Source organism: Diceros bicornis, chromosome 15, assembly GCF_020826845.1.
Source record: "Diceros bicornis minor isolate mBicDic1 chromosome 15, mDicBic1.mat.cur, whole genome shotgun sequence".
Classification (NCBI taxonomy): domain Eukaryota; kingdom Metazoa; phylum Chordata; class Mammalia; order Perissodactyla; family Rhinocerotidae; genus Diceros; species Diceros bicornis.
In genome coordinates, this window is record NC_080754.1 from 5408096 (window position 1) to 5424166 (window position 16071).

Sequence of the window (16071 nt, forward strand, 5' to 3'; positions counted from 1 at the left end):
GCTTGGCCAGCCATGAAGTTAACACTGGTTTTCTGCTGCTGTGCTGCAGAGGTCGGGGCTTGCAGTTTTCGCCCATTGTAGTGCCCCTAGGGTAAACTCTTTTCTGGTTTCTGCTGACATTTGATTGACTTCCAGTGATTTCAGATAGTTTTCTTCTATTTTGTCCAGGTTTTTAGTTGTTACCTATGGGAGGGTTTACGTGACCAGTTTACTTTGCCATTATTAGTAACTGGAAATATAGGATTCTGCCTGTTAATTTTCATTTTCTTTGAGAGTTTTGTGGGATTATTCACTAAAGAGAATTGTGTGAAATTCTGAAAAGAAGGGACAAATATTTGGATATGACGTATGTTCTTGGCAAAAGAAGACACCAGACAAGTGATACATCTGAAGAACATTTTTAGAGCAACTGAAATATGGGTTGGTGCTACGGTTCCTTAATATTTAAGACTTCAAAAAATGCTAGATAGAGAAGTAAATAGTTACATGTGAGGTCAGGCTTAAAAATTTTTGTGTGTGACGTGTGTGAATATAATATATGCCAGACCAGGACAATGTGATTACAGTAGTCTCTCCTTAACCGCAGTTTTGCTTTCCACGGTTTCAGTTACCCTTGGTCAACTGCGGTCCAAAAATATTAAATGGAAAATTCCAGATATAAACAATTCATAAATTTTAAATTGCTTGTCATTCTGAGTAGCATGATGAAATCTCTTACTGTTCTGCTCTGTCCCAATCCCTCCTGCCTGGGACGTCAATCATCTCTTTGTCCAGCGGATCCATGCTGTGTACGCTCCCGCCCGTTAGTCACTTAGTAGCCTCTCTGTTATCAGATCGATCGACTGTCGCAGTATCGCAGCGTTTGTGTTCAAGTCCCCCTTATTGTACTTAATAGTGGCCCCAAAGCGCAAGAGTGGTGATGCTGGCAATTCAGATATGCCAAAGAAATGTACTGTTACTGATCTCTTACTGTGCCTAATTTATAAATTAAACTTTATCGTAGGTCTGTATATATAGGAAAAAGCATGGTATACAGAGGGTTCAGCATTGTGTGTGGTTTCAGGCATCCACAGGGGTCTTGAAACATATTCCCTGTGGATAAGGGGAGACTACTGTGATATGATTCACATTATTTGAAGAACATTTTTATGGTAGCTTTGGATGTTGAGCTGAAGTAGGAAAAACCGTACACATTGAAAATGTCAAGATACTTTGTAGTTATTCAGGTGTGCTGTGGTGAAAAACTCAGCTCCAAAAGTGAATGTGGACATGCAAAGAGGGATGAAATATTACAAGGATAGGATGAGCAACAGTAACTAATAGGTTACAATGAAGGGAGAAAAGAGGAGTCAAGGTAATATATATATATATTTTTTGTGAGGAAGATTAGCCCTGAGCTAACATCCGATGCCAATCCTCCTCTTTTTGCTGAGGAAGATTGGCCCTGGGCTAACATCTGTGCCCATCTTCCTCTACTTTATATGGGGCGCTGTCACAGCATGGCTTGACAAGAGGCGCATCGGTGTGCACCCAGGATTCGAACCTGCGAACCCCGGGCTGCCAAAGCGGAGCATGTGCGTAGCGTATGGCATAACCTCTATGCCACCGGACTGGCCCCAGTAATATATTTTGTAAGGATAATAACACAGTGTCTTTTGTAGGAGGGATGTGGCTGTATGTTTATCTACCTGTATATAAATATCAGTAAAATGGTGGTTCCCAGGCACAGTCATCCATTTTACTCTGGTAATCATCAGTTTCTCTTGCGTTACTGCTCTCTTGTCCTAGTGTAGATTCTCATCAATACTTGGACTGTCAGCTGCCAGCTGTGTGCCTAATACAGTGCTCAGTTCTGGGATACACCAGTGCACAAGATAGAGGTTTGCCCTCAGGGAAATGAGTGCTGGCAATAGCAAGTGCTGATGTGGAGCTTTCTAAGTGTAATCACTTGCGTGAGCTCTCATAGTCCTTACAGTTGGGAAGTAGGAATTAGTATTTCTGTTGTACAGATGAGGGAACTGAGGCACAGGAGGAGATTCAGTAACATGCCCAGAGTTCCACAGCGACTAAGTGGCAGCACTGGGATTTGAACCTTGGCAGTCTGGCTCGACAACCTGTGCTTTTAACCCCTCTTCTGTGATGCCCAAACAAAAAGAACTTAAAGGAGTAAGACATAGCTACAGTTATCTTCAGAATGTTTTTTTGACTGTCACAGTATTGGAACTGTAGTGAGTTCTCTCCGTTTACTTTGTTCATTATTTTGGAAGAATTTGAGTGGCTCTACGTGTAACAGTGCTAGGCCTTGTGAGGCAGATGAAAAGAATCAGGAGTGTGGCCGAAAGAACTTGTAGTCTAGGAGGGAAGATGGGACCTGTTCAGAAATGCCAAGTAGCAGTTGGTTGGGGCCATCGTAAAAGTAAACTCTATAGAAGTTCTCAAGTAGAAAAAGTATTTCTGGGTGAAGAAGGCTTACTAGAACTGTGGAGTGACAACTGGGTTTTAAAGAATGTTATATTTAGACGTGACAATGGGACAGTGGAGGGAACAGTGATGAATGAAATGGAGGCTGAAAAAATATTAGACATATTGTGGGACTAGGTTAGTTTAGCTGAAGGAGGCGTGTGAGAAGAGGAATTGTGAGAAATAATGTTTGGACCCTTGAATACCAAACTAGAGGGTTGAACTTGATTTATGGGCAGTGAAAACCCATTGAAGAATGAAATGGTACTTTTGGTTGATCTACAGAATAGATTGCCTAAGGTAGGGGATACTGATACTGCAGAAACGAGTTTTGGTTTTTGCAGAGGGAAGTTAGCACTGAGGAATATAGCATCTACACTTTATAGGGAAGCATTTCCAGGTGTAGCTTTGGATTCTTAAGAGACTGGAGCAAAGGGAAAAATAAAGTATATACATTTAATGTAAAAGGCTGCATTTGTGGTTCTGCTTATTCTGTAGTACTTTTCTTTTTAGTCTCTTTTAACCAAACTTATTATTAATTGAGCTTGCTGGGGAGAGGTCTTGTGTTAGGAACTGAACTGACTTTTCATGACCATCCAGGGCCACCCAGTGCTCCTGCCGAAGACCGTTCAGGAACTCCCGACAGCATTGCTTCCTCTTCCTCTGCAGCTCACCCGCCAGGAGTTCAGCCACAGCAGCCACCGTATACAGGAGCTCAGACACAAGCAGGTCAGAGTGAAGGTAAAATAGAGCGTAGAGCACGTGTGCGGGAAGGTACATGTGCAGAAATGTTTATTGCAGCTTTGTTGGTAATGGTAAACGCTTACATGTGCGTTCATGCTTTGAACACAGTTGTGAAAATTTTGATTTATTAATATGGCATGTTTTGGTTAAAAAAACCAAATAGAACATTATGTCAGGTATGCTTTCGATTATCGAAAAGAAAAATCACCTGAAAAAAAGTGTTTATGTGAATATAAATACAGGGTGAAAGATAGGAAGGATTCCTTCCAGTCACTAGTCAGTGGGTCAGAGGTGACCCATTGAGGTGTGATACCTTATTTTGCATAATACTTATGTGCCGTTTTGTTTTCTTCTCCCTCTCGCAACTGTGTATTAATTATTTTTGTAATTTAAGAAGATTTTTAAAATAGAGGTTTAGCACAACTTTAAGTGTAGTTTTTTTGAAAGATAAATAGCCTTTTATATTTTTGTGCAGTTAGCAGTATGTGTTTTGTGGAAAAAAATGCAATGTATATAAAATCAAACTTTTCTTCTCTAGATGATGTGTCCTTGGATGAGTAGTTTAATCTCTCTGGGTTTTGATATTCTCTCACTATAAATCTCTCACTGTAAATATGAAAATTGGACTAAACCAGTGGTTTCAAAAGAATGTCTTTAGTCCTGAATGAAAATAACTTGAAAGCTCAGTGTTTGAAACAGATAAAGGGATCATTGCCATGGTTGATAAAGGGGATTGGGGGCCACAAGCTCAAGATAGCAGGCACTGAGGTGCCTCATTGAAACCCTTGGAGTTCTGCAGAACATGGCTAAGTAGTTACTGGTCTATAGGGTTCCTTCCAGACATTAGAATGTCATTTCTCTGAATTGCCCGTGCATGTTAGGACCTTTAAAACTACACATTTCACTTTAAAACAAACACCAGGTGGTGCTCTAACTACTTGTATAAAGGGGCCAAGTGGTGGTATGATGTATTTTCAGCACCAGAAGCAAGTGACTGAGTCAAATCACATAAAAAAAAATCCTAGCCTAAAATGAACCGAGCACTTTTGGTAATAGAGTCCTGTCATCCTATGGCGATACTTTTAGAGTTGTCCCTTTGGACGAACGTTAGTCATAGGAACTAGCAAGTGGCATTTTGCTGATGAATGAGTGGTTGGGAAGAATTTTTTATTGCTTAAGCTTCTTTGCAACCAACTTCGGTCACAGTCTTTCCTTTGCACCAAGATGCAACTGCTGAAATTGGAACAGACCACACTTGTGGCAGGTGTGGGCTGAAACAGGGAGGCGGAAGCAGAGTTTGGGTATAATGGAGTTTAATGGCTGTGTCTGGTGACCTAACGTCTGTTTAAAGACACTCTGTCCCGTTTGAAGCGTGTCTGCTGTTGTAGGATGGCAGCTGGAGGACTGTTGTACCAGATAGTCTTTGCTCTTCACTGACAAAGGAATGGGATGTAGGGCTCCACTAACAGTATCTGACAGCATTTTATCAGGGGTTTGTTTTCATTGAAAATTTATTTTCAAAAAGGTAAAATTTTAAAAATATAGAGGGATATACAGTGAAAATTTGAAAATTCTCTCTCCTGCCTCTGTCCCCCAACAACCAGTTTCCCTTTCCAGAGGCATCTGATTAACACAGTCTGATCTGCATTGAATCCCTCTAGGGTGGCATTAATTGTATGCCTTGCTAAAACTGTTACTTTTTTTACTTTAAATTAAAACATACAATATAAAAAATGACACAGTTATTAAGATGTGACATTAGTCAATAGATTAGCATTCTGGAGGTAAATCTCTAGATCAAAAGAAATACAGTGGAAGCCACATGTAACTTAAATTTTCTATTAGCCACATAAAGTTTTAAAAAAGGTAAAATTAATTTTAATTATACATTTTATTTAATCCACCATATCCAGTATATCAACATGTAATCATTATTAAGAAGTTATTAATGTTTTAAATTCTGTTTTTTCTACTGCATATTGGAAATCTGGGGTGTGACACCAATTTGAAACACTTCAAAACACATATAGCATATCACAGTTCAGACCAGCCACATTTCAGGTGCTTAGAGGCTAGTGGCTATTGTATTGGAGAGCACAGCTCTAGATTAATACATCAGTTATTTATAGATTCCCGAGATGAATTTATAGGCCACTTTAATGAATATTTTTTGACATATGATGTGTGATGAGTCCCTGACATCACTGGTTAGATCAACTGCTGGTTATACTTTGAGCAAAATAATCAACATAAAAATGTATTACTAATAATTTATTAACATAGCAGTCTCTTAGAATAGAATATGAAATCATCCAAAATAAAATAAATAATTCTGAGTTTTTACTTAAATTCCATAAAAGAGATTTTGGAATTGTAAATTTTTATCCCAAGGATTTTAGTCTTAATATGTTGTTAAGTTAAAAGTATCAACAAAATGTTGAGCATCGTGAAAATAAACAAAATGGATGCTATTATCCTTTTTCAGATAAAGCAGGTGCCTCTGTTACTGGAAAACTATGTCCAGTTGAGTAATTGTCAAAATGATATACATAAGTGGTGAAGATACAGAGAAGAGCCCTAAAAACCATCAGAGACCAGGAGGTATTGCTGTCTGACAAACTAAAAAGGTGAAAAGGATGTAATTAAAATCTTTAAAATTATATGCCAATATAATGATAAGCTGAGTAGAGTTTTAAAATAGCTTTCATTGGGCCAGCCCCGTGGCTTAGTGGGTAAGTGCGCTTGCTCTCCGCCACTGGCGGCCCGGGTTCAGATCCTGGGCGCACACCGACGCACCATTTGTCCTGCCATGCTGAAGCGGTGTCCCACATACAGCAACTGGAAGGATGTGCAACTATGAAATACAACTATCTAATGGGGCTTTGGGGAGAAAAAGGGAAAAGAAAAGGAGGATTGGCAATAGATGTTAGCTCAGGGCCAGTGTTCCTCAGCAAAAAGAGGAGGATTGGCATGGATGTTAGCTCAGGGCTGATATTCCTCACACACAAAAAAATAAAATAGCTTTTATTATGTAAATTTTGAAACATACACAAAAGTAGAGGTAGAATAATCAGAACTTCATGTACCCATCATGCAGCTTCAACACTTACCAATATTTTGGCATTCTGTTTTCATCTATCTTGCCCCACCACCCCCACCTTGCCCCACCACCCCCACCGCTGGAGGATTTTAAATCATATCCTTTACATATTATTTCACTCAGCTATTTCAGTATGCATGTCTAAATGATAACCTTCTTTTCTTTTTAACATAACCACCATATCATTATTATACCTAACAAAATTAAGGGATTCTTACTGTCAACACATACTAGTCTAGATTTGAATTTCCCTAATTGTCTCATAGCTACCTTCTTGCAATTGGCAGTTTGTTAACTCAGGAGTCTAATGAGGTTCACATTTTCCATTTGATTGTGTGTCTTAAGTCTTTTTTTTTTTCCAATAGCTGTCACCCCTACATGTTTCCAATTAAAGTCAAAACTATGTATATTAATTATCTATTGCTATGTAACAATGTACCCCAAAACAAAATGCTTAAAACAACAAACAGGTCTTGTCTCGTGCGGTTTCAGAGTCAGGGATCTGGGAGCGGCTTATCTGGGTCGCGGTGCCTCAGGCTCTCAGGAGGTTGCAGGCATCTGACACTTCACCTGAACTGGGGTAGCCCTTCTGAGATGACTCCCTCACCTGGGTGTTGGCAGGAGCCTGCAGTTCCTCACCACAGGGACCTCCCATAGACTGCTTGGGTGACCTCATGACATGGCAGCTTCCACCAGAGTGAATGATTGAGAGAGAGTAAGGTAGAAGATGGCTGTCTGTTTTAACCTGTCCTCAGAAGTGCCATTGTCCTTTCTGCAGTATTCTATTGGTATACAGGTCAGCCCTCTTCGTTGTGAGAGGGGACTACACAAGGGAGTGAATACTCATGAATTGATTGCTTATTCTCTGCTCGTTTTTGTATTGTGGAGTTAATCTTACTCCTTTCTAAGAATGTAAGGATCCCAGTCCATGGTCATACACTGTACATTGGGTCACTGAGGCTGGCTCCCACTCTGTGTAACAAAGTACAGTTCCAGAAGTCACACCGTTACTCTGCTTCATCCTATTCTTTCTTCCCTTAGGTAATATTTTTTATTACTTGTACTTTATTCTACCATTGATTCCTTCTGAAAATATAATACAAAACACATAGCATATATATGTATTTTTTTCCTCAAAGCATACTTTACTCTAAACTGTGTGTGCACCTTGCTTTTTCACTTAATCAGTATATCCTGCAGCTCCCTCCCTACAAGTATGTGAAATTATTCCTCGTCCTTTTTTACAACTAAACACAGACTTCTTAATTACATTTCGGAATACTGTGACAGAGAGTCCGTTTTGGACTTGAATAAGTATGTTTAAAAAATGTAAAAGGAATACTTTGTAGAGAAAGTAATAAACCTCTGATACTTTTAACCCCAGGGATGGCATTTTCATAATGGGTTTATAGCAGATTAGGAAAAAACAGAGAGTGTGCACTTGCTTTCAGAACAGTTGTATCCTGTCAGTTTTTATTGAGGAAAACAATTAGGCTTTTTCGAGTGGGAGTTCCTTAGAATCATTGATGGCAACTGGCTACTACATGGAGCCTTAATCTCAGCCTTTTTGATGATACCTAGGTTAATTTTGATATTAAATGAGGTAACATGTACAAAACCCCTTTTAAACTGAAAGGTCTAGAGTTAGGCCTGGGTTCCAGTCATGGTTCTTATTAGCTGTGATGTATTGATCTCAGGTAAGTTGCTTAATCTTTCTGTATCTGTGATTGGTAATGAGGTTGACTTTCTTATCCTCCATGTATTTATTGCCTGATCTCTGCTCATTTTTGTGTTGAAGAGTTAATTGTTCTAATTTCTAAGAATTAGAACCCATTGTCATATGCTATACATGTTTCTCCCCCTTGATCTTATTTCTGTACTAGGTTCTGGTCACTTCTGTTCTAAAATTTAGTTATGAAATACAATCCAGGATTAAGGTGGTATCTTCTAAGGTGGTTAACTTCTGTACTACCTTTTGTGCTATCTGTAAGTCTTAAACCATTAAAAAAGTATTTAAGAAGCTTTAGTCAGTTTTTTGTTGTATTTGGGAAGAGGATTAATAGCTTAAAAATAGTTAAGCAAATTTTATTTCTATCATAAAAGGCATACAGCTGCTTGCTAGGAGGTAAGCCGGCTGTAGGTGCAGACACGTCTGGTGGTGCTGCAGTGCTCTGGGCTGAGCAGCCGGTCCAGTGGAGTGGGCTCTAGGTCCTGGACTCGGCCTGTGAGTGCTGGCTGCCTCTGCACCTCCATTTGAGTGGCACTAGATAATGTGTTCACTCTTTTTCAGTTGTCTCCTTCTGCTAAATTATGCTATTTACCATAGTCTTTTGATTAGCAGCAGGTAGTTTGGAAGAATTAGCCAACATATAATTATTTTAAAGACTTAAATACTAGCTAGGTATTTTAAAGATTCAAATACTAGCTAGATATTAAAATGCAAGTTTTATTGCTACTCTAAGCATTAGATTTAGCTAAATCCACCATTATTAGAACAACTGTAAAATAGTAATGATGATAAAGACATGAACCAGTAAATCCTTACTTGTTTGGAAATTGTAGGTAATAACAGTGTCTAAAAGATTTCTCCGTAGGAACTGTGGTCTACTGACCCCAAATAGGATCTCGTTTCCAAGAGCACATCCCCAGTGTTTAAACAGGTCTGCCATTATTACAAAGTGCAAAGAAGGAGCCATTTAGGCTTTATCAGGTTCCCTGCGATTGGCTAGGATATTCAGAAGATGGAAAGGCAAACCATTGTCAAATGCCAAATGTGTCTTTGAGGTCTGGAAGGAAAGTGGTGTGTAGTTCCTTGCTACCAAAGAGTCCATTCAGATGGTAACAAAGGTTCAGACCTTTACATGACAAGTAATATAGTGTTTTGGGAAAGATTTAGGAGCTATTATTGGTATTTGTCCCTTTTCTCAGATTTCTATTTATTGATTTTCCACTTACTTGATTTTCACTGAACATTAGCAGTACATATCTGTTGGCAATTGGGTTTGAAAGCATTTGTTTTTCTGGAATTTATGAAGTAACCACTAGTGTTATTGGCTGCCAATTGGAATTCTTTGCAGTTAGTCCACAGCAGGGCATCCACAGTTGTTCAAGTGTTCATTCTTCTCTTCTTCATAGACATTTGAAGGGGAACAAACACATTCTTGTGTCTTGTTACTCAGTGTGTTTTTGTGTTTGGATGGGGAGAGAATTAAATGGGCCTTAAAAATACTTCTCTCTGCCGAGTTCAGCCTCCTCTTTTCCTTGTCCTCTCTTCTTCAGGTCAGATGTACCAGCAGTACCCGCAGCAGGCCGGCTACGGTGCCCAGCCGCAGGCACCGCCCCAGCCGCCGCAGCAGTACGGTCTCCAGTATTCAGGTGAGCACGGGTCTCGGCCTATTAAACTTTAACCCTTTCCTCTTAATTCCTTGATTTGTAATACTTACATTCTCATAGTAGATATTAAGTATTTATTTATTGGGGGAAATAACATTAGTGTTATTTATTTTTAAATATTTTGCATAAGTATTTTAATTGTAAATCAACATTTCAGTTTTCCAGTGGGCAAGTAAAACTTAAAATCTTAGTAGATGATTTTGTAATAACTTGTATTATAAAAAAGTTTTTAATACAAAGCTATCTTCCTACTGATGTGATCGTTTTACCTCTTAGGTGACTTAGAACTGCAAAAATGCAAGAATTTTTCCCCCATTATATGTAACACATAATCCCAGTGTACTCTTAGTACCTGTAAAATATTAACAGTTCCCTCATCCATGGAAAGGTGATCTTATTAAAGAAGAACCAAATTAAGCTACTTAGGTTTTTAAGTCTCCCAAAAGTATGTAGGAATACCAAAAACAGGCTAAAAAAATAGAATTGTTTAAAACGTAATTCAGGCAACTACGAACATTAAATCTAGTTGTTTGAAGTAGGCATCTTGGGTATTTTGTTTTACCTCTATCCACTGAAGATTATCCGTATTTAAATATGATAAATCTCTTTGGTGTAGAACTTCGAACGTGGTTAGAATTCAGGTAATTTTTACATTTGTTGTATCAGAGAGAGAGTTTGTGTTCAACTCTTGTTTTATAGCCTAAGATTTAAGTATCAAAATTTCAACTGTAACTAAAAATGATTTATCTAAATTGAATCTTGCCTTAATTCTATTTTATGGAGTTTTGTAGTATTAACTGGAGTAGGAGTCAGCAAACTCTAGCCTACAGGACAAATGTGGCCTGTCGCCTGTTTTTGTGAATAAAGTTTTATTGGAACACATCTACACCCATTCATTTCTGTGCTGTCTGTTGCTGCGTTGGCACTATAATGGCAGAATTGAGTAGTTGCAACAGAGACCGTGTGGCCCACAAAACCTAGAATATTTACTGTCTGGCCCTTTACAGAAAAAAGTTTGCCGACTCCTGAATTGTATCATAAAATTCTATCATTCATTGGAGTTTGACATATTTTAACACACACAGCAATTTTTTATTTGGATTATATTAGCTGTAGAGTGACTTAACCTGTAGCTGCTAGTTTTTAATTATATAAGATAGGTTTTAAGTTTGGATTATGATATTAGGGAGAAGGTTATTTTTAGGATGCAGGCCTTTAAAGAAAAATCAAAGTGTTACAAAGTTTGTAATTTTTAGAAACAGTAAGATACAGGGTGGAAAAGACCTAGTCGTCATCTGATCCAGGGGATTTCAACCCTTGCTGTGCTTCAGAATCACCTGGAGAGCTGTTTTGAGAGTTGCAAGTGCCTGGGCCCTACTCCCAGAGATTTTGTTTCATTTGGTCCAGGAGTGGGACTCAGGCTTTGATAATTGTGAAAACATTGCAGGTCATTCTCAAGTGCAGCCAGGGATGGGGACCACTGGTCTCGTTCCACTCTCTCATTTTATAAATGAGGAGGGGAGGGTTCAAAGATGTTGTGCTGCATTGAAGGACCCCAGTCGTTCAGTGGGGGGCTGGATCAGAACCCAGTGCGGTTAATTACTTCCTGATGTCGTTCTGCATTCTCCAGCCTAGCCCAGGGCTTGGCAGACTTTTCTTCCATAAAAGGCTAGATAGTAAATATTTTAGGCCTTGTGGACCATATGACCCCCTTGTCCTATACTATTCATTTATTCAAAAAACTACAGAATTTCCATTTCTTGCAATTTCTGATGTTCTTCATGAAAGTTACTCACTTACTGTGTTTTTCAAGGGAGGGGATGGTGGTGGCAATAATAGAAGAATCACCACATCATGATCGAAGACTAGTAGGTTGCTAATGAAATGGCATCTTAGGTCCTTAGGGGTTGTTCCCTTTCTTGAGAAATAATTAAGGATCTGCTTGTTTCCAGACTCAGTTAAAAAGCCAGTCTAGATTTCAGTTGCCAGGATGAAAAGGCAGCTTTTTTTTTGCTCACAGTCTTAAGTTGAATAGACATTTTCAGTATAAAAGCTGAGTCCTTCTGTTTGTCCAAAAACTTATAGTAAAAAAATTAAGTAAAAAAATGTTATGTAGAGGATAGGAGAAATTGTATGACATTCAAGAGTTTATCATGAATTAACTTTTAGTTCATACTTAGATGCTACCAGAAGTAAAATGCATTCGATATTTGATTTATTTAGTAAAAATTAAGCTTGCTCTTAATGATTTTAGTCAGGGTCTTCACTTTGAGTAAAATTTAGTTCTTTTCAAATTATCATCTTTGTATTTCTGATCCCACTAGTCCTATTAACTTGAATTTGATTGGGAGATATGGAAATAGTCAACTAAATACTCTGCTTGGAGACTAAGTGGTGGTGGTAACACTGGACCATCTTTGACACTCTGTTGGTTTGCCAGTTTCCCTCTGACCTTTTCCAGTCAAAAAGGTTTCTTTCATGAGTAAATTTTGAACCCAGGTTCAAGGTGAGTTCAGAATATACTCAAATTCATTCAATCCTTTTTTTTTTTAATGCAGGGTTGTACATATTTTAATAATTTTCTTGTGTATCTGGTATTTAATGCTGACAGGATTCCAGTCAATGGAGAGGTTTCATTGCAAGTAGCTGCAGGTGTGTGCCGTGGTAGAGATACAAGTGTTCAGTGAAGCAGACTGTTTCTTTTAAAAACATTTACATACTAGTAAATAATGAGTATAGATGTTGATTTTGTGGGGCAATATGGTATGCTTTTTGTATGTTATGTTGTTACTAAGTCAAAATTGTGAGTTGTAAAGGCAAAAACATCAGATACCAAGTCTAAAAGAAATGAAAGATTTTAAGGATTGTGAAAATGGGTACTTAATGTGTGTTCTTAAATGGCTTAGTTTTTATAGAGTGAGAGAGTGAATATACCTTAAAGCATCTTATTAGCACAAGATGTATTTGTATTAGTACCATTGTTTGATTTAAAAATATTCATTCTCTACAGAGTGTTTTTATTTGGTACTGTTGGTAAATAGGCCTCCCCTCAGAACTAGGGTAATGACTAGCTTTTGCATTAATTCCTGCATTTATCATTTGAGCATCTACTTTATACCTGGAATTATGCTAGAACAATTTGTTCTCAGGGATTATATGGTCTAGAAGCAGTTGTAATGAAGAACTATATATATATTGGTTTCAGTTTAAGATTAGAGGGTTTAAAAATTGTTTAGAAAATGCCTCTTTGATACTAATTGGTCTTGAAATCATATTATATGGTGGAATCTACTACTCTAATACTTAGGAATAAGTTTGTTAAATTTCTCATCATTTTTGGTCCATAACAGTAAGACTAATTCTCTGGAAAACTTTCACCAAAAGAAGCAAAAGATATATCTGTTACTTATTTTGCCTTTTCAGCAGGCTATAGTCAGCAGACTGGACCCCAACAACCTCAGCAGTTCCAGGGATATGGCCAGCAGCCAACTTCCCAGGCCCCGGCTACTGCCTTTTCTGCTCAGCCTCAACAGCTGCCTGCTCAGCCGCCCCAGCCGTACCAGGCGAGCAGTTACCCTCCACAAACTTATACTACCCAGACTTCTCAGCCTACTAATTACACTGTGGCCCCTGCCTCACAACCTGGAATGGCTCCAAGCCAACCTGGGGCCTATCAGCCCAGACCAGGTTTTACTCCACCTCCTGGAAGTACCATAACCCCGCCTCCAAGTGGGCCTAACCCTTATGCACGTAACCGGCCTCCCTTTGGTCAGGGCTATACCCAGCCTGGACCTGGTTATCGATAAAGAGGCTCAGCTACACTGATGAATGTAGCTGCTAGTGATTTGCCTCCCAGAAGACTCCAGTACTACTATTTTATTTTCATTTGTATTGAAGTTCAGAAATTTAAAAAGCAGAGCATTTTATATGATATCACTGTTGCTGTTCATTGAAAATATAATTTGCTGGGACACAAAAAAAGACCAAAATGAAAGTGTTTTCCTCCCCTGCTTAAAAGTGTAGCAGCTTCCTAGTTATTTTGGAACACTACTCTTACGTGTGTGTAAAGTGATTGACTTTCTAGCTTGCCTTGTCCAGAGGATATTAAAATGCTAGGTTGAAGTTTAGCCATCTTACTTGGATTTTTACTATTAACATGATGTACTAAAGTAGATCCCTTTGAGAAGACAACTAGATATTACTATGTATAAAATGTAACATTGAAAGGATAATAAAGATGGTTGAATCCATTGGTGGTCTTGTACTTTAATTTAGTCATCAACATTAGATATACACGAGACAAAAAGCAAGAAACAAATTCTTATTGATGTTTGGTCTTAAAATGAAGTATAGACATTTTAATTCTAGTTTTCTATTCAGAGAAACACAGTGCCATTTCATTTTTGTCCTGACTGTGAAAGAAATGCATTTAACAATCATTGGCTTAAAATAATGAAACTTTAAAATAGATCTCACAGGAAGATAGATTAGCGTTACATATAAACACAACAGATACAGTATTAAAAGATGCGAGGTGGGGGGGTTTGGTGGATCCTGAATAACTGTGTGATTTTCCTTATAGAGATGAACTATTCAGAAATAAAGAACTCAGTCTTAAAAAAAACTACATCTCTTTATTGCAGAGTTTATACTTGTTTGAAAAATACAAAATGTAGACTTGATAAAATTGAAGCATGTTGAAAAGTAAGCGCAGGAAAGGTTCTTTTCCAAATAAGGGCAACAATGCAGCATTCCCATCTCCCTCCCCCAGTGAAGGAAAGCAATACGTTTTTAAATAAAAATAAGTCAGATTTTCATTACAGGTTGAGTTAGAATTATGAAAACGTCCTCTGATACATCCATTCCTGGAGGTCCTGTGTGTAAAAATGTACTGAGTGTCCTGTGAAACGGTGAGTATCTCATCACGCGTCGCCTCTTTGTGCTCAGACTTGACATTCAGTCTCTGCGCACAGCTCGATTAGAATTATATTAAAAACAATGTGGAGATAATTGCTTAAAGGGATAGTTTGACAAAGTACATTCAGACATTGTAACATATGTATGGGTAGAGAAAGAACGAAATGTGTATTTTGAAACTGAGTGTATCAGAGTCTCAGTTCCTTTTTCAGCTGAAATGAAATTTACTGATTCAAACAGTTTTTTCAATAATTTGCAAGTATTTAAGGAAATGTATATTTGGAAGAATGGTTAGCTTCAGAAAAGCTATTCAGCTGTTGCTAAAAAACTGAAGTTTAAATAAACGTGAATATTAGGACCTTTTTTCCCCCAGATATATATGCTGAAGATAATTTGATCTAATAAGTTAAACCAAGTAGAGATTTGTGGAATTAACTCACCAGTAGGAAGAATATGCATTAATAAAAGTAAATATTTTTTTAAAAGTATATTAGTTTCTTGATGTTAATTTTGTTATAAAAGTATCTCAAAACATCATTACAACAGTGTTGATAAATAATATACAAATGATCTCTTAAAATACCATGAACAGGGAGCCAGCTTCCCCAAAAAAACGTTATTCTGTTAACGTCAATATCTTGCTTTCTTAAAGTGACTTTGTAAAACCTGATAAATATTCTCAGCAATCTTTCTAATAAACATCTAATATTGCTATTAATTAGATTTTAAACTTTTATACATAGTAAACATAACAGCGTTAAATGAATGTGACAAATACCATAGTGTTTCCAATTATTTTTTGCCATGATGAAACAGAAGGCACTTTTGAACACGATTGCAGCATCTACCATTTTCCAGGAATTGTGGTCCCACATTCATACCACTGGACATAATTGATTTGGGTGTGACCACCTATTTCTCCAAATTGGACAGGTTCCTGGCGAACTGCTCTGAAATAGCCTAAAAGGGAAAATAATTTAATTTTAATACCTGCTGTGTTATATTTTTGCCCTCACCTCTCACAGATTGAAGGCTGTCATTGACTGGCTGAAGGTTACTCTACGTGAAGCAAAGTATTTTAGAAAATGGATAGCAACAGAGGCCATGGTGTCTTGCCTGAGGCTGTAATGGCTGGCTGAACATCAGGGACACCTGAAATTCCTTGACATCTGCCTTAACAAATTAGGATGGGATGGTTGGTGGTGTCTGAGAGACAAAGCTGAGAGGGGCCAGGAGTCAGAGGGCTTTTGTATTTTGTTTTTTCAGTGTCATTTAGCATGTTCAGTATACTCTTGGTGTCTTATGTGACAATGTCCTTTCTGCACATGACAGACCAGTGGTGGTCTATGAAGTGACCTGAGTAAAGTGCTGTTTACTGTGGGGTTAGGAAATAAAGGATGAGTAGTTCTCAGATTACTCAATTTCTAAGAGTTAAACTTAGGTGAACTTTTTCTTCA

The 16071-nt window shown here is 38.0% G+C and overlaps 2 protein-coding genes across 14 annotated transcripts in view; one reads left to right on the forward strand and one right to left on the reverse strand.

The window, feature by feature from the left end:
* Positions 1 to 13947, forward strand: part of TFG (trafficking from ER to golgi regulator) — a 32027-nt gene extending 18080 nt beyond the window's left edge. The window contains exons 6-8 of one of the 4 annotated variants that reach the window (XM_058555700.1): positions 3061 to 3201; positions 9584 to 9679; positions 13124 to 13947. In XM_058555700.1, coding sequence (XP_058411683.1) covers positions 3061 to 3201; positions 9584 to 9679; positions 13124 to 13503 — 617 coding nt within the window. In that variant the 3' untranslated portion in view covers positions 13504 to 13947. Of the gene's footprint in view, positions 1 to 3060; positions 3202 to 9583; positions 9680 to 13120 lie in introns of all 4 variants that reach the window. The other 3 variants (XM_058555699.1, XM_058555701.1, XM_058555702.1) reach the window with 3 other exon arrangements.
* Positions 13948 to 14875: 928 nt separating this feature from the next.
* The window catches only part of ABI3BP (ABI family member 3 binding protein), a 242074-nt gene continuing 240878 nt past the window's right edge, over positions 14876 to 16071 (reverse strand). For all 10 annotated transcript variants that reach the window (XM_058555697.1, XM_058555693.1, XM_058555691.1 and 7 more), the window contains one exon: positions 14876 to 15574. In XM_058555697.1, the coding sequence (XP_058411680.1) occupies positions 15459 to 15574 (116 nt within the window). In that variant the 3' untranslated portion in view covers positions 14876 to 15458. The remainder of the gene's footprint in view (positions 15575 to 16071) is intronic.